This window comes from Pan paniscus, chromosome 6 (genome assembly GCF_029289425.2).
Source record: "Pan paniscus chromosome 6, NHGRI_mPanPan1-v2.0_pri, whole genome shotgun sequence".
In the NCBI taxonomy this organism is placed as follows: domain Eukaryota; kingdom Metazoa; phylum Chordata; class Mammalia; order Primates; family Hominidae; genus Pan; species Pan paniscus.
This window is the reverse complement of record NC_073255.2, coordinates 154,187,901-154,214,007: the sequence shown is the minus strand read 5'-3', so window position 1 is coordinate 154,214,007 and position 26,107 is coordinate 154,187,901. Positions and strand designations below refer to the sequence as shown.

The 26,107-nt window shown below is 32.7% G+C and overlaps 1 protein-coding gene across 1 annotated transcript in view; it reads left to right on the top strand.

Moving 5' to 3' along the window:
• ASZ1 (ankyrin repeat, SAM and basic leucine zipper domain containing 1) overlaps positions 1-23,096 on the top strand; it is a 71,969-nt gene extending 48,873 nt beyond the window's left edge. The window contains exons 7-13 of the mRNA XM_003808648.4: positions 791-915; positions 1,758-1,833; positions 2,835-2,891; positions 3,865-3,974; positions 17,355-17,460; positions 18,607-18,720; positions 22,323-23,096. Coding sequence (XP_003808696.1) covers positions 791-915; positions 1,758-1,833; positions 2,835-2,891; positions 3,865-3,974; positions 17,355-17,460; positions 18,607-18,720; positions 22,323-22,475 — 741 coding nt within the window. The 3' untranslated portion in view covers positions 22,476-23,096. The remainder of the gene's footprint in view (positions 1-790; positions 916-1,757; positions 1,834-2,834; positions 2,892-3,864; positions 3,975-17,354; positions 17,461-18,606; positions 18,721-22,322) is intronic.
• The last annotated feature ends 3,011 nt before the right edge of the window (positions 23,097-26,107 follow it).

Sequence of the window (26,107 nt, the reverse complement as noted above, 5' to 3'; positions counted from 1 at the left end):
TTATAGGATAAACAGTAATCACTACAGCCCTGTAGAATTTCAAAAAGGAATTTACCATTTTTCTTCCAAACTTTGAAAATTCAAAAACTTAAAATTATTTTATTACATTGTTAAATGTAGAGTAGATGACACCAAACTTGACGTAAGAAGTTTATGAACATCAAAGGTTATTTTGAGTCATAAATCATTTATTGAAATGAGATTTGATCTTGTATTTTGGCTGAGTACGTGATATAACCTTGACTTCCTGAGAGGTTAGATTTTAAAACTCAGGAATTTCACCATATCTTTTTGAGGTGTTCAGTTAGGATTTGTATACATTTAGTCACACTCATTACTCTCTTGCCACTTAGCAATGTTTTTAAAGTACTATCTTAATATTTAATCTGAGTCATTTATCCAAATGGAATTTTTAGTTTTGCTATGTATCTTACCAAAAATATTAATTACTATCTTCCTTTAATTTTTACTATTTTGAATTAGATGTACTTTTTTCTTTTCTGATTATTGTAGGTCAAGGAAGCACTTAGATATCCCAATTACCCTGATTTGTTTATTATACATTGTATATGTGTATCAAAATATCACATGTACCCCCCAAAATATATACAACTGTGATGTATCATTTTTTTAAAAGTTGTTATCAGGGTAGTAAATTGTGAAACATCTGTCCCACTTACTTGCTAAAATTTCCTTTCTGGATATGAGATAATCGTATGTTCAGTTTCTTTTAAGTGTAAGTTACAGTATGCAATGTTAATTATATTTGAATAATGTTAACTTTTTTCAGATCTTCAACTTACTTTCTTTTACTTTAAATCCATTGGAAGGAAAACTTCAACAGCTAACTAAAGAAGACACTATTTGTAAAATATTGACAACAGATTCTGATAGAGAAAAAGATCACATTTTTAGGTAATATAGCATGTTTTAGTTCAACAGAATACCTATAAGTAAAATTTGTGTATATTTTATTGTAGTAAATGTGGTGACTTATTTAAAATATATGATATTTTAAATGTTTACAAGCATTTTTAAATGTCTGGGTTTTTAGTGTTCTCCAGAATTTTAGAAAATTTTTATTCATTTTTATGTACTAACACTAATGATAATAACTTTAAATGTAAACTTTAAGTAAGATATCAACAATAAAATTTATTTTTAAAAGGTTCTGAAATTATATTAGTGTTCAAACAGTATAACACCTTGTTTTCTAATTATTTTTAGTACAGTTCTAATTTTATAAGCTAAAATTAAACATATACTTTTCCCCCCAGAACACCACTGTTGAGTACACGGCCAAAAATAATTATCTCCTTACCCCATTTAAAGTTACTTACATTTTACTTATTGCAATTAAAGAGGTGTGGTTTTTTTTCGTTTTTTGTTTTTTGTGGGTTTTTTTGCCTCAAACACCTGTGCTCAAGCAGTTCTCCCGCCACAGCCTCCCAAGTAGCTGGGACTACAGGTGTATGCTACTGTACCAGGCTGAGGAGATTTTTATGTGCAGAAATTTCACAAGGAGTACATACTGGCATATATTTTCATTTTGGGGAAAGATGAGTTATACTCCTCATATATCTTCAGTCACAAAACCTTACTTATTCCTTTGATATAGCATAGGTCTGGTGTGCAGATTGCAAATATATTCTACATGAATTCATTATTATTCATATTCTCTTGCAATATACATGTATATTTATCGCTTGTGCATTTATAATCTGTTCTGAAATTGACATTGTTATAAATGTATACAGTTCATATACAGCATTTGGAGATCTGGAAGTATTTTTACATGGTCTTGGACTTGAACATATGACAGATATACTAAAGGTAAGATCTTATATAACCTACAGTGAGTTATGCATATATGTTAATTTGTTGGTTAATATAATGTTAGATATTAATTCATAAACATGTCTATGAATAACTGCCAATTTACTTTTCACCATAATTTGTAGTACATCCCGATTTTAAATTTGTGAAAAACATTTCAAAAATGTATTATTCTAGAAATTTACATAAATTAGAATCTGAGATTAAACAGTTTTTACCCACTGTCTAACCTTCATATACACCTGAGCCCTTAGTTTGTTTCTGTAGTTGCTCATCTTCTTGAGTAGAATATTGGAAGAGCGTGATTTTAAACCAAACACCTGGTATCAGATTCTTGCTCTAATGTTTAATCACTGAAATATGTGACTTAAATATCTCATTTTCTTCATAAGGATAATAATACCTAGTGTTGGGTTGTCATGAAGGTTAAATCAGATCATATGCCAAGCACTGTCTGGGTGTTTTAAGCATACATTATGGGGTTTGAGTCCATGACAGTTGTTATCAGCTAGGTGGGGATACTGAAGCAGTAAAGCACTATTTAAGATAGACTCTTCTTGGGAGTGTGCACATTCTGTTAAAATATTTCAGAGTTGTGCTTCATTGTATAATCTTGAAATGTCTCCCTATTTGGAGAAATCTTGAGTAAAACTACATGTTGGTTTAATGTGATACAGTCAGAAATTTAAAATATTCATAAAACATAATTTCTGCCAAATTTTATAGAACTGCTTTTCTTTTAATGTAAGCAAATATGAATGGTAATCATTTGAATCTGGAAAACTAGGTATATTTATACTTTTTAGGTGAATATAATTATTATGATACTCATTACTGTCTACTCAGTAGCATAGTTCTATATCTATATATCCTGTCCCCTCTAGAAAATTGGAATTTGCTTCAGAGTGAAGCAAGTAACTAACTTATGAACATTTGCCTACTTCTCCTTCTACTATTTTAATTATATGGAAAGGCGGCCTTTTTTTCCTTTTATACAGGAAAGGGATATAACGTTAAGACACCTTTTGACCATGAGGGAAGATGAATTTACAAAGGTTAGTATCAATTTCAAAAATTCCCGATACATTGTTTGATGTTTTTAAAATTGTGGATCCTTTTCTTCTCTCTTTTTAAAATGCCAGGGCTATAGACAAAAGATTGATCTTTTACTGTGTCCTTGATTAGATATGATTATGGATAACCATATCTAAAATCTTGTGTTAGTATTAAGTTACTTTAAGAACATGTAATGACTTATAGTTTGGGTTTTGTTTTTGTTTTTGTTTTTTTCAGATTGTCATGACATCTCAGCTAGAACTGATCCTTCAGTTTCAAATGTGCAATAGATTTGTAAAATGGGGCACTTACAAATAAGAAATAGTTTTTTATGTATATGGGTATTAACACGTCTCCCAAGCCTTTTGTTTGGTTCTCAAAACTGAGACCTTTTATTTTGCCATCTAGTATTATCTAATAACATATAGCTGTAGGATGTATTAGAGACACTTTGATAAATAGGATATGTAAAAAGCAATGATCTGACTGCATGACCACATTGGAAACTTGACATTTTGAATATCACTAAAAATCAGTAAGCATGCTACAAAACTAAATCCAGTATAGAAAATTTAGTTTAACACTAAAGGTAGAATACAAACAAAGATAGGGCCTAATTCTCATTTATCACTGATAATATTTTAAATAAAAATTTGAAGGAAATTTTGTTTTACTGTGTTTTTTTGAAATATTACATATTAAGTTCTAGTAATTTGTTTTGGGAGTCCATCATAGTTGTTATGTATTGCAAAAAAATTGACTATAGTTATTATATGTCTCAATATTCTAATGCTGTAACTAACATCAATCACAGTTATAAGAAAAACATATTTTTTAGAAGTGTGTTATTTTTCCAATATATGCCTATTTTTTCAAGATGTGAATTCATCAAGAAAACATCTTTAGCAATTTTGAGTTTTAAATTACTCAAGTATAACTAACTTACTGTACCTTAAAATTATTTCTGCTTAGAATGGAATTACCAGTAAAGACCAGCAGAAAATTCTGGCTGCTCTTAAAGAACTACAGGTAGAAGAGATACAATTTGGAGAGCTATCTGAAGAGACAAAGTTGGAAATCAGGTAAAATTAACTTATTTGTTTATATTATTAATAGTGTTAAGAACCAATTGTTCTTTTTAGTTTAATTTTCATAATGTCTGAGTCATTTTACTTGATACCATCATTTTCCCAGGGTAATAGATTTTGGAAGATACTGTGTTCTGAAATTAGATGTACTTTGTAAAGTCAATTTTTATAAAGTCATTTACCAAGAAGCAAACAATATGTCTTCTTGTTAACTCACATAGAAATATTTTTGTTTTATTTTTTCATTGCATCTTGCTAAATTGAACCTTACAAACAATCCCATGCTTTTTATAGTATACCTTTAAAAATCATTTTAGAGGTTAAATTGAAAATTCAAAGTAGTAATATTTTCACTTAGGGCAATAAGAAAACATGTCTCATGTAGCTCAGTTCTATTTTCAGCCTTACTGTATGAGAAATTATGTTACCAATATGTAAACTTCATTTCCAATATTATAAACTTGTCAAGCAATGGTTATTAATAATCCCAAATCTATTTTGAAAATACTATTTGATTTTATTAATACATTATAGAGCAATAAATGATTTTTTAAAATTTTTTGAAATATAGATTCTTGGGATATTTCAAAGATACACAGGGAAGTCCCATGCATTCTGTACCTAGTTTTGCCCAGTATTGGTATCTTTTATAACTGTAAGACAATATCAAAATCAGAAAATTTACATTGGTACGACCCATACGGCTTACTCATATTTTGTGAGTTATGCACTCATTTGTGTGTGTGTGTGTGTGTATATATATATATATATATAAATAATTTTATCACATTTATAGCTTCATGTAACTACTTCCGTGTTCAATGTACTTAACACAGGGCTCTCTCATAATACCCCTTTATAGCCACATCTAACCTTCTCCCCATCCCAACCCCTAGCAACCAATAATTTGTTCTCCATCTTTTTAATGATGTTATTTCATGAATATTATATAAATAGAATCATACAGTATATATCCTTTTGAGATTAACTTTTTTCAATCATCCTAATTTTCTTGAGGTTCATCAAAGTTGTTGCATGTATCAGTACAATAGTTAATTCCTTTTTATTGCTGAGTAGTATTCCATGGTATGTATATACCACAGTTTGTTTAACCATTTATCCATTGAAGAACATTTGAGTAGATTTTAGTTTTTAGCTATTCCAAATAAAACTGCCATGAACATTCATCTACAAGATTCTGTTAGAAAATACATTTTCTTTCTCTGGGATAAATGCCAAAGAGGACAATTGTTAGGTTGTACGGTGGTTGCATATTTAGTATATTTTAAAACTGCCCAACTGTTTTCCAGAATGGCAGTACTGTTTTATGTTTCTAGCAAGTTTATGAGTGATCCAGTTTGCTCTCCATCCTCACAAGCATTTGGTGTTAGCATGATTTTTTTTAGCCATTTCTGATGGGTATACAGTAATAGCTTGTTGTGTTTTTATTTGCACTTACTAATAGCTAATGATGTCAAACAGCCTTTTATATCTTATTTGCCATATGTGTACTTTTTGTGGTGAAATTCTAACAGTATCTTTTGCCCATTTTATGTTGGATTAATTGTTTTTTAATGTTGAGTTTTGGGAGTTATCTACATTCAAATCTTTTGTTGGATATGTGATTTGTAAATATTTTTCCCAACTCCGTAATTTTTCTTTTCATCCTCTTAATGGGGTCTTTCACAGAGCAAAAACTTTTATTTTGATGAGGTCTAAGTTACCAAATTTTCCCTTTACAGAACAGTACTTTTGGCATATTTTTAGTATCAAGTTAAAGAACAGTTTAAGAAATTAGGTCTCAAAGATTTTCTCCTGTGCTTTTTTCCTGGAAGTTTTATAGTTTTACATTTAAGTCCATGATACATTTTGAGTTCATGTTTGTAAAGTTATGAGGTTTAGGCTGAGGTTCGTTTTTTTTTTCACCTGGGGATGGCTAATTGCTCCAGCACTATTTATTGAAAAGGCTGTTCCTCCCCCATTGAATTGCTTTTGATTATATGTCAAAAATTAATTGCACATATTTGTGTGGGTATAATCTGGGTTCTCTATTCTGGGTTCTTTATGTGTCTATCCCTCTGAAAGTACCACGTCTTGATTACTCTAACTATATGGTAAGCCTTAATATCAGGAAGAGTGATTCCTCCCATTTTGTTCTTTTTCAAAATCATCTTGGCTCTTCTAGAGCCTTTTTCTTTCCATATACATTTTAGATAAAGCTTTTCTATGTCTACAAAAAACCTTTCTGAGATTGTGGTAGTAATTCCATGAATCCTATTGATTAATTTAGGTATAATTGACATTTAGCTATGTTAATTCTACTAATTCATAAACACAGATATCTCTAAAAGTTTTAGGTTTTCTTTTTTTAAAATATATTTTTTGAGACCGGGTCTCGCCCTGTCACCCAGGTTGGAGAACAATGGCACAATGAGGGCTCACTGCAACCTCGAATTCCTGGGCTCAGGTGATCCTCCCGCCTGAGCCTCCTGAGTAGGTGAGACCATGGGCATGCACCACCATGCCTGGCTAATTTTTTAAATTTTTTGTAGGACAGAGTCTCCACTTTGTTGCCACAGTTGGTCTCAAACTCCTAGGTTCAAGTGATCCTCCCACCTTGGCTCCCTAAGTACTGGGATGACAAACCTGACCCACCATTTCTGACCTTTGTTTTCTTTCATCAGCATTTTGTCATTTTCATCATACAGATCTCATGCATATTTCATTAGATTTATACCTAAGTATTTCATTTTCTTTGGCACAATTGCCAATGGTATTTCTCTTTTTATTTGTTTCCATGTGCAATTGATTTTTGTGTCTCGACTGTACATTTCCACCTTACTGAACTCAGTTATTAGTTCTAGGAGGCTTTTTGTAGATTGTTTGAGATTTTCTATGTAGATAATCATGTAGTCTGCAAAAAGAGGTTAATTTTTTCCTTTCACATTTGTATACCTTTTTTCTTCCCTCATGGCAGTGGGTAAGACTTTCAGTATTATGTTGGATAAGAGTGGTAGATAGTGGACATTCTTGCCTTCTTCCCAATCTCAGGAGAAAACCATGCACTTTTTTACTATTAATTAACTGTGATGTTAGCTATAGGTTTTTTTGTAGATTATGAGATTGGGGAAGTTATGCACTATTCATTTTTCTAAAAGTTTTTATCATGAATGGTTGTGGAATTTTTTCAAATGCTTTTTCTATCCCAACTGATATGACCATATGACTTTTTTCTTTAGCCTGTTGATATGGTTACTTTGTTAGATTTTTAACTATTGAGCCAACCTTGCATACCTGGATTAATCCCATGTGGTTGTGGGTTATTATTCTTCTTATGCATTATTGGATTTGATTTGCCAGTATTTTGCTAAGAATTTTTGTGTCTAAGTTCATGATAAATATTGCTCTGTAAGTTTCCTTTTTGTATTTTGTCTGGTTTTGGTATCAGGACAATACTGGCCTCACAAAATGAATTGGGATGTATTCCCCCTCCTTTTATTTTCTGTAAGAGATTGTGTAGAATTGACATTAACTCTTCTTTAAACATTCTGTAGATTTCTCCAGTGAAACCATCTGGACCTGGATATTTTGTGGGGGAAGCTTTTAAATTACAATTTGATGTATTTAATGGTCATAGGATTATTCAAGTTATATCTGTTTTACTTTGGCTGAGTTTTGGTAATGTGTGGTTTTTCAAGGACTTGGTTCATTTTTTCTAATTTATCCAGCCAAAAGTTGCCCCTAGTATTTCCAGCTACTCTTTGGATGGCTGTGGGATCTGTTATAATACCCCATTTCATTCTTTATATTGGTGATTTCTGTCTTTTCTCTTTTTATCTCTGTTAGTCTTGCTAGAGGTTTATGCATTTTTTTTCAAAGAACCTGCTCTTTTGTTTAAGTAACTTTTCTCTATTGTTTTTGCTTTTAGTGTCATTGATTTCTGCTGTTATTCTTACTATTTTCTTCCTTCTGCTTACTTTGAATTTATTTTGCTCTTTTTCTAGATTCTTGAGGCAGAAATCTAGATCATTTTTGAGACTTTTTTTCTTATGTAAACATTTAGTCTTTTACATTTCCCTCTCAGCACTGCTTTAGTTGCATTCCACAAATCGTGATACATTGTATGATCATTTTCATTCACTTCTGTGTATATTTTTATTTTCTTTGAGACTTCCTCTTTGACCCATGGATTATCTAAATAACCCATGGTGTATGGTGTTTAATGTCCACATGTTTGGAGATTTTTCTGTTATCGATTTCCAGTTTGATTCTGTTGTGGTCAGAGAATATACACTGTATGATTTCAAGGGTTCGGTAGCTACATGTGACTGGTGGCTAGATGGAGACATAGAGCATTAAGATTTTAAAGGTTCCATATGAACTTTAAAGTAGTTTTTTCCAATTCTGTGAAGAAAGTCATTGGTAGCTTGATGGGGATGGCATTGAATCTGTAAATTACCTTGGGCAGTATGGCCATTTTCACGATATTGATTCTTCCTACCCATGAGCATGGAATGTTCTTCCATTTCTTTGTATCCTCTTTTATTTCCTTGAGCAGTGGTTTGTAGTTCTCCTTGAAGAGGTCCTTCACATCCCTTGTAAGTTGGATTCCTAGGTATTTTCTTCTCTTTGAAGCAATTGTGAATGGGAGTTCACTCATGATTTGGCTCTCTGTTTGTCTGTTGTTGGTGTATAAGAATGCTTGTGATTTTTGTACATTGATTTTGTATCCTGAGACTTTGCTGAAGTTGCTCATCAGCTTAAGGAGATTTTGGGCTGAGATGATGGGGTTTTCTAGATAAACAATCATGTCGTCTGCAAACAGGGACAATTGGACTTCCTCTTTTCCTAATTGAATACCCTTTATTTCCTTCTCCTGCCTGATTGCCCTGGCCAGAACTTCCAACACTATGTTGAATAGGAGTGGTGAGAGAGGGCATCCCTGTCTTGTGCCAGTTGTCAAAGGGAATGCTTCCAGTTTTTGCCCATTCAGTATGATATTGAGCCTGCATCGCCAAGTCAATCCTAAGCCAAAAGAACAAAGCTGGAGGCATCACACTACGTGACTTCAAACTATACTACAAGGCTACAGTAACCAAAACAGCATGGTACTGGTACCAAAACAGAGATATAGATCAATGGAACAGAACAGAGCCCTCAGAAATAACGCCACTTACCTACAACTATCTGATCTTTGACAAACCTGAGAAAAACAAGCAATGAGGAAAGGATTCCCTATTTAATAAATGGTGCTGGGAAAACTGGCTAGCCATATGTAGAAAGCTGAAACTGGATCCCTTCCTTACACCTTATACAAAAATCAATTCAAGATGGATTAAAGATTTAAACGTTAGACCTAAAACCATAAAAACCCTAGAAGAAAACCTAGGCATTACCATTCAGGACATAGGCATGGGCAAGGACTTCATGTCCAAAACACCAAAAGCAATGGCAACAAAAGACAAAATTGACAAATGGGATCTAATTAAACTAAACAGCTTCTGCACAGCAAAAGAAACTACCATCAGAGTGAACAGGCAACCTACAACATGGGAGAAAATTTTCGCAACCTACTCATCTGACAAAGGGCTAATATCCAGAATCTACAATGAACTCAAACAAATTTACAAGAAAAAAACAAACAACCCCATCAAAAAGTGGGCGAAGGACATGAACAGACACTTCTCAAAAGAAGACATTTATGCAGCCAAAAAACACATGAAAAAATGCTCATCATCACTGGCCATCAGAGAAATGCAAATAAAAACCACTATGAGATATCATCTCACACCAGTTAGAATGGCAATCATTAAAAAGTCAGGAAACAACAGGTGCTGGAGAGGATGTGGAGAAATAGGAACACTTTTACACTGTTGGTGGGACTGTAAACTAGTTCAACCATTGTGGAAGTCAGTGTGGCGATTCCTCAGGGATCTAGAACTAGAAATACCATTTGACCCAGCCATCCCATTACTGGGTATATACCCAAATGACTATAAATCATGCTGCTATAAAGACACATGCACACGTATGTTTATTGCAGCATTATTCACAATAGCAAAGACTTGGAACCAACCCAAATGTCCAACAATGATAGACTGGATTAAGAAAATGTGGCACATATACACCATGGAATACTATGCAGCCGTAAAAAATGATGAGTTCATGTCCTTTGTAGGGACATGGATGAAACTGGAAACCATCATTCTCAGTAAACTATCGCAAGAACAAAAAACCAAACACCGCATATTCTCACTCATAGGTGGGAATTGAACAATGAGATCACATGGACACAGGAAGGGGAATATCACACTCTGGGGACTGTGGTGGGGAGGGGGGAGGGGGGAGGGATAGCATTGGGCGATATACCTAATGCTAGATGACGAGTTAGTGGGTGCAGCGCACCAGCATGGCACATGTATACATATGTAACTAACCTGCACAATGTGCACATGTACCCTAAAACTTAAAGTATAATAATAAAAAAAAAAGATTTTAAAGGCTTTGGCAGGTTGAAGCAAATCTCTCAAAAATTAATAGAGTTAACTTTAATAAGGATAAATGGAAAGTCTAAGATTAACTATATTACTATAGGATGGGCCTTAATATACATGAAGAATCATTAAGAGTTTTTAAGTTTATTATTAATTTAGTTTAGGTTAACAGTGTCACATGACTAGTTATGGAAAGCTAGCACTGTTAGGCTGCATTAATAGAAATATAAGGTCCAGAATAAATAAGATAACAGTTTTATTGTACGTAATACCTACTTCTAGAGATTTTTGCTTATGGAAAGAATTTAACCGTAGCATAGAATACAAACCCTGTAAGGCCTCTTCTGCCTTTTAGATTATATGATTGTCTTTTCAGTAATTTTCACCTAGATTTTATAATCCGAAATAACCTATAATAATTGTTTTCATTCCACCAACTAGATAATTTTGAAATTATGTCACTTAGCAACAGCACCTTATAACCAGCCTATGAAATTCTTTTTTCTTTTACAATGGTTTTCTCTCCCCAACTTTGAGGATTTGTACATCAAATGTTTTTCCCCACCTTCTACCTCTCATTGCACTTGGTCCGGTTAATTACATTTTACCCAGTCTCTTGCTTATGTAAGCTTCTCTTAACTCATTTTTTCTGTTCTTTTATTGCTTAGGAAACTCTCTTCCTTTCTTCTTTGGGTTTCATATGAGTCCAAAAGTAACCATTATCACAGGGACTAAGAATAGGAATAATGCCTGTACAGAGGAAAAATCAAATTTTTTGCCTCTAGAGCTTTTAAAAGTATATACAAGTTCCCTGTAAGAAATCTTCACAAATATTTTTCTATTTCCTCAGTTTCCTCTAATCTTACTTTTAATACCAGCTTAGTATTATTTTCTAAGTTTTCTTTTTTTAGTTGATTTAAGAGATCACAATCATTTTATTTTTCTACTAATACAAATACTGTTTTTTATTTCAACGTATTCCAGTTTGATTTTTTCCCTAAAATAATTTTACAAATGAGGATTATATATCTAACATAAAAGTACCTTACATGTTAGTAGAGACTTGGTTTCTACATGTATGCTTTTGAAACATATTATGGTTCGTAACCAGGATTTATGCTAGTGGTTCCCTTACCTGGCTAAGTTATCAGAATGACCTAAGGAGCTTGGTGTATATATTAACCATGTTATCCATTGCCTGTGACATGACTGTGTAGACAAATTTTATTGAATATTTGGATAAATGAGTTAATGAATTATATCCTATACTTGCAAATGCAATGGTATTATCACTAGTAGACTAAAACTAATATTGTAATTATGATAAACATTAATTAAACATACAAACAATAGATTTTCACATTATTTTGGAGTTCAGAGAAGTATTCCAGGAAATAATATAGACGATCCTAATTTCTTAAAATCTTTATTACATAGCTTAAATTATAAATATTCCCCATATTAAAATTCCCTATTCCCATTTCTCCATTCTTCTTCCTTAATATATCTCCATATTACAGCAAGATCTATATTTAAAATAATGCCTCATCATTGTTTCAGAATAACATAATAGCTCTTAAATATTTAAATGCATTGTGAAGGATTTCACTTGCGAGGACTTAAAAATCAGCACACCTTCTTAAATATCATTGTTCATTTTCTTGCTTTTTTTCATTATTGTTTCTATGAAGGAATATTCTAAGTTCTAAATGACTGACTTGCAAATTAAATGTTTTTATATAACTTATTTGTATGATGGCAGGGTTGCCTATATGAATTTACTTTATGGGATTTAATAAATGTAAAGAATGTGCAGAATCCTGAATAGTTCACGTATTAAAAGCTACTGAATTTTTTAAAAAAAATAAAACTGGCAGACATATATTCCAGGAATTTGACCTTGTTATTAAATCACAGACTTTGTTTACATGCTGTTATGGAAAAGGTTTTACTTACCATTTGTTCAAAGTCATTCTTTAAAGAAGAAATTAGTCATTAAGTCATAAGAAAACTAACAGCAGGAAAAGTTGAACTGATTGATTATAATCTCCTGGTAATGTGACTTCAACAATTTACTGATTTATTTGAAGATAGTTTTCTTCTATGTGTCAAAATCTTCTAAAATAATCTGTTACAACAATGCATACACACACTGCATTTACTTTTTTCTGCCTTAGTATGTTTGCAGAATTAAAGTATGCAATTTAAAGCCAATGCCGTGGGGTGTGCCTGTAGTCCCATCTACTTGAGAGACTGAGGCAGGAGGATAACTTGAGCCCAGGAGTTCAAGGCCAGCCTTGGCAACATAGCAAGACTCTCTTAAAAAAATAAAGAGTGCAATTTAAAATGTTAATATCCATTCTGTTGCTAATTTTAGATATTTTGAACAGAAATAATAAATTTTCATTCACATTGGAAATTTTTAACTGTTCCTGTTTAGACTCTTTATCTGAGCTAACTGACATCCACTTGAAGGTGTCCGAAGCATCTCAAAACTATGTCCATCAAGGAAACAGCTCCACCCCAAAAAATCTATATAGATGTTAAGATGTTATGTAAAAGTGTATTGTGAGTGTTATGTAAAAGTGTATTGTTCACCCCTGTTATTTATAAACATTCTAAAATTGGAAACTCTAAATACTGAACATCAGGAAAATGATTAAATTCCATTGCATCAATATAATTAGTTTTTCATCATTAAAATTATTTTGAAACTTAATGTCATGGGAAAATACTCATGATAATTATAAAAGGCACAATATAAAAGGTCATGTGAAGCACAATGTCAGTTATATATATCCATAGGAAAAACACTGGAAGAAAATGTGTATTATAAGAAAATATTCTGAGAGAAAATAGTACCAGTCAATTGTCTGTGAGTGGTAAGATTGTTGATGATTTTAATCTTTTCCAGATATTCTACAGTGAGCGCATAATACCTTTGCTTATAAATACCTTTATTTAAAGTGTAAATTTTATCTTAGTACTTGACTTCAAATTTTTTAAATGGCCTGTTGTTTTAGTTCACTTATACTATGTTATGCTGTAGTAACAAATAATTTCTAAATGTCAGTCACTTATAACAAGACTTTATTTCCTGATCATCTATGTCATGGGTCAGCAACAGTGATCTTGTCATTCTGAGAGTAGGCTAGAGGAACAGTCTCAACCTGGGACATACTGATCTCATGGGAAAGGGAAGAGAGAGATGGCAGGATCATTCAGTGGCTCTTGAAGCTTCTGTTCAAAAGTTACACAGTAACTTCCAATCATATTTTATTTGCTAAAGCAAGTCATGTGGTCAGGCCTCATGTCACTGGGGCATGAATTATAGTCCCCTCACAGGGATCGGGGGACTGGTACTAGTTAGCTCTGTAGAAAAGACATGAGAATTTGATCAAATAATGCAGTCTACTATACCTATGTCATATCTGCTTATTTTGAATTTTTTAAATAAGCACAAAGTTATCAGGCCTGCCATATAAAGTTGTGTAGGTTGTATACTGTACAGCTGTGATGGAGAGGCACCATTCACATAGTGTAAATGGCACACTGTTGAGTTTTGTTTTGTACAATTTGTCCATCCATATTCAGTGGCTCTGAAAATTATGTCACAAGAAAGGTATATATTTTCCTTTCATTCATTAAGACTAATTTTGCTAGTAATAAAATTTGCTTATTTGAACTCAGTCTTACTATCTTAAGAATAAGAGCTGATAAATTTATATTCCACATATATATTTGTGAATCACCTGTCTGAAATTACATACCTGCTATCAGTTGATACTTCAAATGATAATTCTCAATGGATCTTAATTTCCTTGAGTTCATAAATTAAATATATATGGCATTAGTGAATTACTCATTTAGTAGTTATTCTTTTTCTTGATGAATAAAATTTGAATATTTAAAGAACACTGAAATCTAAGTTATAAGTGTACTTATATAAATAGTACATGGAAACAAAATACAAGTAATCACTGCTGTTGCCTTGGCAGAAATGTGTCATATACCCTAAGTTCTGTGTTTTCTAGAGTAAAGATCAGAAAGAAAATAGAATAAAGAAGAATTACATCATTTTTGAAAATGGTTCTATGAATACTTACTGCTAAATAGAACAAGAGTTTTCCTACATTTTTTAATTTTAGGTTTGCTTGTTGAAAGCAACCATCAGGTACTTTTTATTCTTAGTGACTTGATTATATGTATTATGTATATAAAGTTTATATTTTATAAAACTGTTAAAGTGAAATTGTTCATTTTTTTCAGCCTAATAGCTAAGAGAATAGACTTGTCTTAAGTGAAAATACTATATACATCCCAGTAATGTATCTTAGAAGTTTGCTATTATTTTCATTGGAGGCTGACATTGCTTGCTTTTTATAACCTTTCCTTCTAGAAATAGTGTAAGAAACTTTGTGTAGTATGTAGTCAAAACTTCTACAAGTAAGAATTTCTGTATGGGCTTAGAAGTATCCTTTGGGGGCTAGGATGGTGGCTCACGCCTATAATCTTAGCACTTTGGGAGGCTGAGGCAGGTTGATCACATGAGGCCAGGAGTTCAAGGCGAGCCCGGCCAACATGGTGAAACCCCATCTCTACTAAAAATACAAAAATTAGCTGGGCATGGTGGTGCACACCTGTAATCCCAACTACTCAGGTGGCTGAGGCATGAGAATCACTTGAACCCAGGAGCAGAGGTTACAGTGAGCCTCGCATCACTGCACTCCAGCCTGGGCAACAGAGCAAGACTCTGTCACACACACACACACACACACACACACACACACACAGTTACCTTTGGTCCAATAATAGTAATTTCTATTGTATTTTTATTTCAGTAGATACTGTTAAAGGACTCCCCAGAAAGGTCATCTAATACACTTGTCAACTCTTGATATTAATGATCTACTTAATTTTTGTCATTCTGCTAGAATGTGGCATCTTATGGTTATTGTATTCCCATATTTGTTATCCATTCAAATTTTGTTTCTTTCTTTTTCTCTGAATTCTCTGTTAATAGCCTTGACCAACTTTTCTGTTGGGTTAAGTTTCTTGGTTGTTTCTACTGTAAATTGGCTTCTGCCACTGAAGCTAATCTAGTCACCAGTGTTTTCTCATTGCCAAAATCAGTATACTTAATGTGCCTAATCTTTTCTCCTTTGAATCCATCCCTTTCATTGCCATTCATAACAACTCTTAACTACTGATTTTCTTCTACTTCTCAGGCCACATTTCCTTTAGTGTCTTTTCTGTTTCACCCCTATCAACTCTCCCTTCTTCACAATATGTCCTATGGTCTTCTTTATGATCATAGTTTTGATTTCTGTTGGAGACATCTGTAATACTACTGTGTCTGTGCTACCTTCACAATTGAAGGAAAGACTGAATCTTGGTTAGAGGTTAGTGAAAATAATGATGTATTTTTTTCCCATTGAGGTTCACCGACTCTGAATTGTATCTATCTTCATGAGTCTTTAGAGCCCAGAATAAATACCTTTGCAAGACCCCCATTTTCTACCATTTACTGGTTGTTGCCACCCGCATGTCTCCTCACCATTGCAGTCATCATAATTATGTTTGCTTGAACACCAGCTATGTACTAGGCACAATCCTAGGTACTTTATGTACATTGTTTTCTTGAGTCCTACTGTCTCCATTCTAGAGATAAGGAAACATTTGGCTTCAGATTATTCTTGCCCAAAATCATAAAGCTAATAAGTGTGGAAGCTGAATCCAAACTCACATTGACTCTTGACTCAAGAGCCTGTGTTCTTAATTATTATGCCATAATGTTTTCTTTTATCCCACTGTTTTCCCCAACATGTACCACCAAATTCAATTCCTTGCTTGGCAGCACCGCCTTCCATGGAAACCAAAAAAACTGAGAATCATCGTAGATTCTTCCCTTACGTACAATCCATCACCAAGTTTTTCAGTTTATTCTCCTAAAGGTTTCTCAAGTCATTGCTCTACCTCCTCCCCACAGTAAGACTGCCACTGCCAGATCCTTAGTTTAAGTTTTCCTTCATCATCTCTTGGATGCATTTCTCTGTTAGTTGCCTACTTATTCTGCTTCTACTTTTGTGTTCCTTTTATCCACACCACTCTCCAAATAAACATTCTCATTTAAAAGTCTAATTTTCAAATTTCCTGTTGAAAATCTCTTAGTAACTCTACATCATCAGAAAGGTAAAATCTAATTCCTTATGCTGACACAAAAGTTCTTTTAATAAATGGTTATATCCAGCCTTTTCTCTTACTACTTTTCAATAATTTGTGTTTTAATTACACCTTAGTGACCTTTACCCCTGTACTCTTGCACCTGCTATTCTCTTTATCCAGAATCTCTTCCTTACCTACTTGGCAAACTTTTTCTTCAACCACAGACTCAATTCAAGTATTATCTCTGTAAAGCATTTCTAGTTCCCTACTCCCTCCTTCTCATGTGATATTAAATTCATTCCCCCTGAATTTTAGATGTCTCCACTATAAAATAGTATTAACAACATCTATCCTATAGGGGTTGTTAGGAAAAATCAAAAGAAATAACAAATGTAAAATAACTAGTACAGTGTCTTCACATAGTAGCTACTCAAATATTGGTTATTTTATCTTCCTCCTTCATGTGTTCCTGTGAATAATAAAGCTGTAATTGTATATCTGCATCTTATCCTGAACTTTAAGATCCTCGGGATTGGAGGTTTGTTTTTCTTTTATAATCAATGCCTGTTTCAGTACCTAATCTGTATTAGCTATTCCATGAATTCTTTTGGAAGAATCTAATTTTATGACTAGATTTTCAGTAACTTGCCTAGTAGAATGAAATAAATTGCTCTTATTAGTAATTCCTGCTTGTTTGTTTGTTTCCTTTCTTTAGTGGTGATGAGTTCCTCAACTTTCTTCTCAAATTAAATAAACAGTGTGGCCATTTAATAACAGCTGTACAGAATGTTATTACTGAGTTACCTGTAAATTCTCAAAAGGTATTCTACAAAAGTTATTAAGTGAAGAAAAGTATGAACACTGAAGAACATTCCAGATAAGTTCATAATTCAATAAATAGTATTGATTTGCTGAAATTACATCGTTTGTTCTGCAAAATCACATAAGATCTAAATAAGTCAATTTGTTTAATATTACTCCTTTACATATTGATTTTAAAACTTTGTATTCTTGCCCTCAAGAAAAAGAAAATGAGTCAGACCAAAAATTAAACTGATCCGTGTATTGAATTTACCATGTGTTCTTTTTTAAAATATAAAGTGACAGGAGACCCAAGTGAAAATGGAAATAAAACAGTGTGTTATTTAAAAACCATATCAATAAAATATTTTTAAATAAATTTAGAATAGGAAGAGTGTAAGTGGCCGGGCATAGTGGCTCACATCCGTAATCCTAACACTTTGGGAGACCTATGTGGGAGAATTGCTTGAGGCCAGGAGTTTGAGACCAGCCTGAGCAGCATGGTGACACGACCCTGTCTCTACAAAGAATTTTTAAAAATTAGCTGCGCATGATGGCGTGTGCCTCTAGTCCTAGCTGAAAATTAGCTGGGCATGATGGCATGCACCTGTGGTCCTAGCTATTCAGGAGGCTGAGGCAGGAGGATCACTTGATCCCAAGAGGTTAAGGCAGCAGTGAGCCATGATTGCACCACTGCACTCCAGCCTGGGCAACAGAACAAGACACTTTCTCAAAAAAAAGAAAGAAAAAGTGTAAGTGGCCTGCAAAAGAAGCTTATTTCATGTGATTAGGTTTTAGCTGTTTGTCTTAGTGAAAGTTTTTTAATGCACTTGTTTTCCAGTGATTTTTATATAACATCAATTAATATGAGAATCATCATTTTTAAAACCTTCGTGAACTGATTTGTTCATCATAAATGTTATTACTAATATTAATCTCCATATAGAAAGTTATATATACATATATTCAGGAAATGCATTTGGCAAGCTCATTTGATTATATGTTTATAAAATTACTTATTTTTGGTGTCAGTATTTATCCTAAACAAAAAAATGCCTTTCAATTATATAATCTAATGTTTAAGAATGTTGTATAATCTTTGTGGATATAAAGTTGTAGAAAGTTATTTCCATTATTTAATGTTGAACTTTTGAAAATATTAACAGATAACACTGGAATGGGCTTCTCCCCAGAATTTTACTTCAGTTTGTGAAGAATTGGTTAATAATGTTGAAGATTTGAGTGAAAAGGTCTGCAAACTAAAAGACCTAATTCAAAAGGTATATATTTAACATTAAAAGGAGGGGAAAAACGAAGGGAAATGATTTACAGCAAAAGGTGTTAGACAATGAAGCAGTTCTGGTAAGAGCAACAAATGGAACACTTAGACAAGTGGGAAAAAGGACAGTTTCCAAAGGAAGAAATATACATAGGAAACAGACTTTTTTGGCCATTAAACAAATGCGTACTAAAAGAAGAATATGTCATTTTTATCTTTTCAATTAGCAGGGAAAAATGTATCACTACCAATTTCTACTTAGAGTTCACCAAACTGATATTCTTATGTGAGAACACAAGCCCTTTCAAAAACAGTTTGGCAGGATGTGCCAAATACTATTAAATATTTGTATCTTTTGATAGTATTTTATCCCAAATTATATGTACCATAAGTATTCTATACTAGGAGAACAACTTAATAAATTATGCTATACCAATTGTTATAATAATAGGCAGTTGAAAAAATAATGAAAATTAAATATCAGCTAAAGATATGAAATTATATTTGTACGTTATTACTTACATGTAAATGTACAGATAAAATAAATGAAGTATTTATTGGTTCTGTTAAAGAGACACGATTGTGGATGAAATACCCCTGTAATTGTCCAGACTCTCTGTAATATTTTTATAATTTAACTGTTTTCTAAAGAGTATGGACTTCTTTGGTTCTGGTTTTTTACAATATAGAAAAAATATATAATATATATCTGTATTTAAGGACAGGTGATTTTTCCACTTTAAAAAAAATTGGCTATAACAAAATCTAAGCTGTTGGAATGGGAACCTTTGTTGGAGATGGATAATAAAGAAAAACACTTCCAGTCGACCAAAGAGCTCACTTCTTAGCTCTTTATCTGTTTAATACATAAATTTGATGTCTATAAAGCTTTTGTGAAATATCTGATTTGAAGGTTAGATTATACATTATTTATACAGCTTCAACCCATAATTCATTTAACATTTTCATTAATATTTTATCAAAAAAGTTCTTTTCTTCAAAATAGATTGTATAGATGTTCCAAGTATTAATAAATTGTCATTCTAGCTATTAATGTGTTAAATCAAAAGGAGTCTTTTTTTTTTCTTTTTTGATACTGAGTCTCACTCCATTGCCCAGGCTGGAGTGCAGTGGTGCAATCTTGGCTCACTGCAACCTCCGCCTTCCAGATTCAAGCAATTCTCCTGCCTCAGCCTCCTGAGTAGCTGGGACTACAGGCATGCACCACCACACCCAGCTAATTTTTGTATTTTTAGTAGAGATGAGGTTTCACCATGTTGGCCAGGCTGGTCTCAAACTCCTGATGTCAAGTGATCCACTTGCCTCGGCCTCCGAGTGTGCTGAGATTACAGGTGTGCACCATTGTGCCTGGCCCAAAAGGAGTCTTTTAAAGTGAGAAGAAAGTTGTGAAGCAAATTCTATTATACAAAATAATAGCTGGGAAAGAACATTTTAAATGAGGAAATGAGCACTATGTTTCAGAATTCTTGTAGAAAATAATTTATTTCCAAAGAAAAAAGGCATCTTAGAAATTGTATTGTCTCTGACATTTATTCATTCAACAAACATAAGACTGCCTGCTATATGTCAGGCACCTGTGCTACACAAGCTACATCCTGAACTTGCTGATGACCCAAAAATTATATCTCATCTAGAAGAATCAAAGGAAAGGAACTGATCCTACTTAAACATGCCATTTTTCATGGGTATCCCAGGGAAGTTTAGAAGCATATGTATAAAGATACTTCTTGCAAAACATCAGCCTTTAATGTTTAGTGTAGGAAATTTCCTAAAACCTATTTGCTTCAGGGTTATTTACTAATTTGGTTTCTCCAAGATGAACTAAAAACATGGGGGTGAGGGGTAAGGGTGTGTGTATAGAATTAAAATGAAATTAGAAAACCATATTTTTGTTAAATGAGTGAAATTAAGAAACTTTGCTATAGAAACTGACTCTAAAGTATACACAATTCAATCAGGTACCATATTTATTTTAATAATGCATACCTGTTAAGAGAATTTTCATTGTTCTTTGGCTAAATAGAAGACCTTTTTCCCGTGACCCTTCTCTATTTAGAATTTATGCATTTCTATATAAGAACTACCCTTGAAAACATGTATTAGTTTATAATAATGGCAAATACAGTTCTTTGGGCAAGAAAGTCTTAAATTTTGGAGCAAGCTAGTGGGTTGGTTTTTTCAGATTAGTCTTGTACAAGTAGTAATCATCATAATGAGATTTGATTTAGGGAATTGTGAAGGCTTCCAGATTTGGAAATATGCTATCATGCCTGTTAAGCTTATATTATTTCAGAGTTTACCAATAATAATTGAAGGGATTTTTTTTTTTAAGAAACATATGTTATCACAGATAAGTGTATGGAGGTAACAAAGAGAGAGGGTGGGAGAGGTCAAGGCTAGACTTTAACACCACATCACTCTCTTTCAAGCCAACACACTGACAGGCTCCTGTCAGAAAGGGTCATTCTAAGTAATTGATTAATAAAAGGAATGACTGTCTCAGGATTCAGTAAATGGAGCATCAGTGTCAAAAAGGAATCTGTTGCTGAATGAAGCCATTTGGAAGTCAGACCAAGAATATGGTATTAATGAGATTGGCATTGGAGTCTGGTTTTCTGCTATAAATTTAAAATTAATTTTGCAAGCTTTTTAATTAAATATTTACACTGTAGAATTTGGAAGTCATTATTCCTGCTGATGTTGAAAGTATTTATGTCATCACTCCAGCACAGGATGTTTCTAGTAAATATCACTCTATAAATGTGCCTGATTCTTTTTATCTTTCAAGGATCTTTGGTTTCTGCTTATTTTCTCTCCTGCCCCACCCCCAAAAGCCATCCCTCTCCTCTCAGCCCTCCCTCGTTAAGTCTTTTCTCTCTCTCTCACTTCCCCCTTCTCTCTCTCTCTCTCTGTCTCTCTGTCTCTCACAGAAACACACACACACAGATACACACAGAGTGGGCACACACACACAGTAGGTAGGGGAGAAGGGAGCTTCTTAAGCAAGAAATTTGTATCTGGGAAGTTAGAAACTGACTGGGTACTGTACTTTCATTGCTGAGAATTACTAAAAGAACCACTTAAGTTTTTGTTGACATTTGTTACTGCAATTATATTTAAATAAATTAAGTTTCTACCAGTAGCATCTGATCTTCTCGTTTTTGCTAAATTTCATGTTTTAGGTTTGCTATAATAATGATTCACTTTTTTGTAAGACGTTAATTGATATTTAATGCACAAGCAAATCAATATCAATTGTCATTCCTTATAAGTAAAACAGAAACTTTAAATTTAAAGTTACTTTGTCTCATGACATTAAAAACACCATTTTAAAATGTGATCATCTATGAAAGCATGTATTTTTAATGTAAAACTAATAATTTACAGTAATGGGATTCTAATGAAAGACTGTCTTTCAGACATATATGTTTACTTTAAATCTTCCATGGGAATCTTGAGTTGCCTACATCTAAATCAAGTGAATTGAATTAACATGGATATTATGATATTTTTTAAAATCAAAATGTTTTATTAATGTATTGTACAGTAACTCCTCTTTTCTTTTTCCATACTAAATATTAGTTGCAAAATGAACGGGAAAGTGATCCAACTCATATACAATTAAGGGAAGAAGTATCTACATGGAATAGTAGAATTTTGAAGAGGACAGCTATTACCATATGCGGATTCGGTTTTCTTCTTTTCATTTGCAAGCTAACTTTCCAGAGGAAATAATCCAAATATTTGTTTTAAGTTATATATACACATCTTATTGAACCATCCAAAAATCATTGCTTTTAACTATTTGCAGCACAATATAACTTTACATTCTTTGCCAATATTCCATAGGAAAAATTTTGACAATGTGGAGTTTTTTTTTAAAAAGTGGTTTGTTACTTTGACTTATAAATACAATTTGTTATGTTTATGTTAATTGTGATTAGGCAGTAAAGTATAAGTAATTTTTTGGTTTGATCGTATGTAAATCACATTCAAAATTAAAGTTATATCGAATATCTTTGACATTTTTTAAAGTGTGTTCATTTGTCAGTGAATCGTACAGGATTTGTAAAGTGTTCATAAATTGAGCTTTCTTTTGTTTCTTTTTTCCCCCTCCATTATTACATAATATGGATTTTTATTAGATTTTTTTGTTATATTACATTATGAGGAAATTATTTTGAAAGTATCTGAGAGAATACAAAGGATAAAGGTAAAATGTTAAAGTTTTGAATTGTGGATTAAATCCTTAGGAAAAGTATTTTAAATACAAATTAAAACAGCAAAAAATTAGAGACTGGTGTTGAAAGTACAAAGTACATTGGAATTTTTTATGTAAAATACTTTGGGGAACATACATACTATATAACATTCTTAGGAATGTTATAAAAGTGAATGGCATTTGACATATTATTTATCATATCTAAAGTAAGATTTATTTTTCAAAATCAAACTAATGATATTCAGATTTTTAAAGTGAAGTTAATAAAAAGGCAGGCCCAATTTAGCAGAGAATATAGTATTTAAATCTTGCCTGACTTAGTGCCATACTTAAACAGATGCAGTTGATCTACAGTTGTTTGAGAAGTAAACAAAGCACAGATAAAGAATTGTGGAAAGGAAGAACATTATAAGGATCTATAATTAGTAGCAGTTTCTGCTCTTGCTTATACCAAAACTACAAGATTTCAATCATTCTTTTCTTGAGAATTGGCCATATTTTAACCTAACTGCTAAATAGCAAGGCATATTTTTTTGCTGATATTTCCTCATTTAAATGAGTCTTAGAAGTTCTAAAGGTACTTCTTTTAACACATACAGTGTTTCACTCCCAGTCAGCACAGTGCTTGGGTAAATAGAAAACATTTAATAAATCTTAGTTTTAGTTTCCTTTAAAAAAAAAAAATTTAAAAAAGCACTCTCAGAAAATGACATACTATCAGATTATCTATTTATGATGGTCTTTTTCACCTCAGTTCATCTTAAAGATAATGATATTTCTTCTATTGGCTGGGTAGGTCACTGTTTTTTTTCTTCTGACAAAACCAAACCATCTCGCAAATATTAGGACAAACTGTGAAGATGTGAATTTATAAAATATTTGCTTTCCAAAAGTATTTGTCACAGAAGTCCATAAAATGGTGATTTTTCATTTCCATGACACAGTGTGATTTTTAGATTACAGATTGAGAATAAGTACAGCAGCATTGTTGTGATTAGTGAAGTTATTTCTATGGGTAAAGTATCAATAGAATTATTATTTTTCTTGTAATTTAAAATTGGTTATTTCATCTAGAGCATAAGTCTCTTCCTACTCTGATTATTTCACCTGATTACAGTGCTTTTTGCGGGAAGGGAGGCATTTATTGCTTCTGGAATATCCATTCTTTTGTAACACATAACTCAGTATAAATCATTTTTCTTCTCTTCTTCAAACAAGAAGAGGATTTAAAGTAAGTCTCCCTTAGAGACTTCCCTGAACCACAGATACAAATGTTGTCAACTGAGTTTTAATTCTATGCACTTGAAAGTAGTAAACCTTTTTTAAAATTAGTTGGTATTTAATTTTTAATTAATCTGAATTAGAAAATGGTCCTATATCTTTAGAACCAACTCTGGAACACAAATAATCTATTTTGAGGATGTAAGTATCTTTCAAAGAGAAGCATGCTTACTTGTCCCATCTTGCCACTATCCTTAAGTGTTGTGTTTAGTGCTCTTTGTCAGTCTTAGTACATTTCTCTGATACACTTATTACATTTCTCTGATACATTCAGTAACCTTTTTACCAGATAACTGTTTCGCGCTGCTCTTTCCTCAAACTTCTGAGACCTCCACATCTCATTCTTAAAATGATGGCTATGCTTCTTATTTCCCTGGGAAATAGAATCATTTTTTAAAAAGAACTTGCATACTGGGTTTCCTCTAGTTAAGAGGTCAGCAAACATTTTTTTTGTAAAGGTCCAGATAGTAAATATTTTAGACTTTGCAGGACATGTGGTCTCTGTCAAAATTTCTTAACTCTGCTGTTATAGCACAAAAGCAGCTATATACAGTACATAAATGAATGAATGTGGCTTTGGTACAATAGAACTTTATTTACAAAAACAGGTGTTGCCTGGATTTGGCCCACCAACCTATAGTTTACAGACCTCAGTCTAATGTCACAGAGTTACAAATGTGCAGCTCTTTTAATCCTGATAATCTAGGCAGAGATTTATTAATTTTGTTAATATTTTCAAATAATCAGCTTTTGGGTTTATTGGTCAACAACATTTTAAAAATTTTATTTCATTTTCACCTTTATTTTTCCTATCTTAATTGTTTGGGTTCTTTTTTTTTTTTTTACTCAATTATTTTAAACACACTTGAAATACTTTTTGCTTTCTGAGAAAAGAATTAAGAGCCCTGTATTCTGCGTACTGTAGTTTCACAGTTCATTTTAAAATACATCTATTTTTCCCTATTGGGTTATTACAGTATTTATATATTGACATTTATTTCATAAATTATTTTTTCCAAATTGCTTTTGAAAAAAAAAACTGCATTGTGACTTCAAACTTACATTTCTGCAACTTTTTCTTTTGAAAAAAAAAGTATTGCTCAAAAATAAACTGATTATACTGTAAAGAACTATTATGGTTTCTTAGGCTCAGGACAGAGATGGACAGATTACCATTTGAATGTCTAATATATGGCAAACACTTCATAAATGTTACATTTAATTCATAGGCCAGGGCCATGAGATATATATTCCTATTTTACAGAAAATGAGTTTCAGAGACAGTTGAAGTAAATTGTTGAAATTCACACTGCTAATAAGAAAGCTGGGATTTTAATCCAATCAGTTTAACTTCAAGTCCCATGCTCTTTCCAGCACTCATGCATTCATTCACTCACATATTTACTGAGCACTTATGTGTCAGGCATTTTTTCTAGATGTTGGGAAATCAATTATCCCTGCCCTCGTGGAACTTCTAATGGAAATAAACCAACAGATAAAGCATAAGATATTAGATGTGATAAGTGCTATGAAGACAAGACAAAAGGAAATAGGAAGTGCAGGGTAGGAGTAGTACTTTGAGTGGTCAGGGAAGATGTCTCAAACTTCAGAACTTTTGAGAACATAAAGGATTAGAGAGTAAGCCATACAGATATCTGGGGGTAAACTATTCCAGAACAAAAACCATGAGGTACAAATATCACTATAGCAATAAAGTGTGGTTTTTTTTATTTTTATTTTTTGAGATGGAGTCTCGCTGTGTCACCCAGGCTGGAGTGCAGTGGCATGATCTCGGCTCACTGAAACCTCTGCCTCCTGGGTTCAGCAATTCTGCCACAGCCTCCCAAGTAGCTGGGATTGCAGG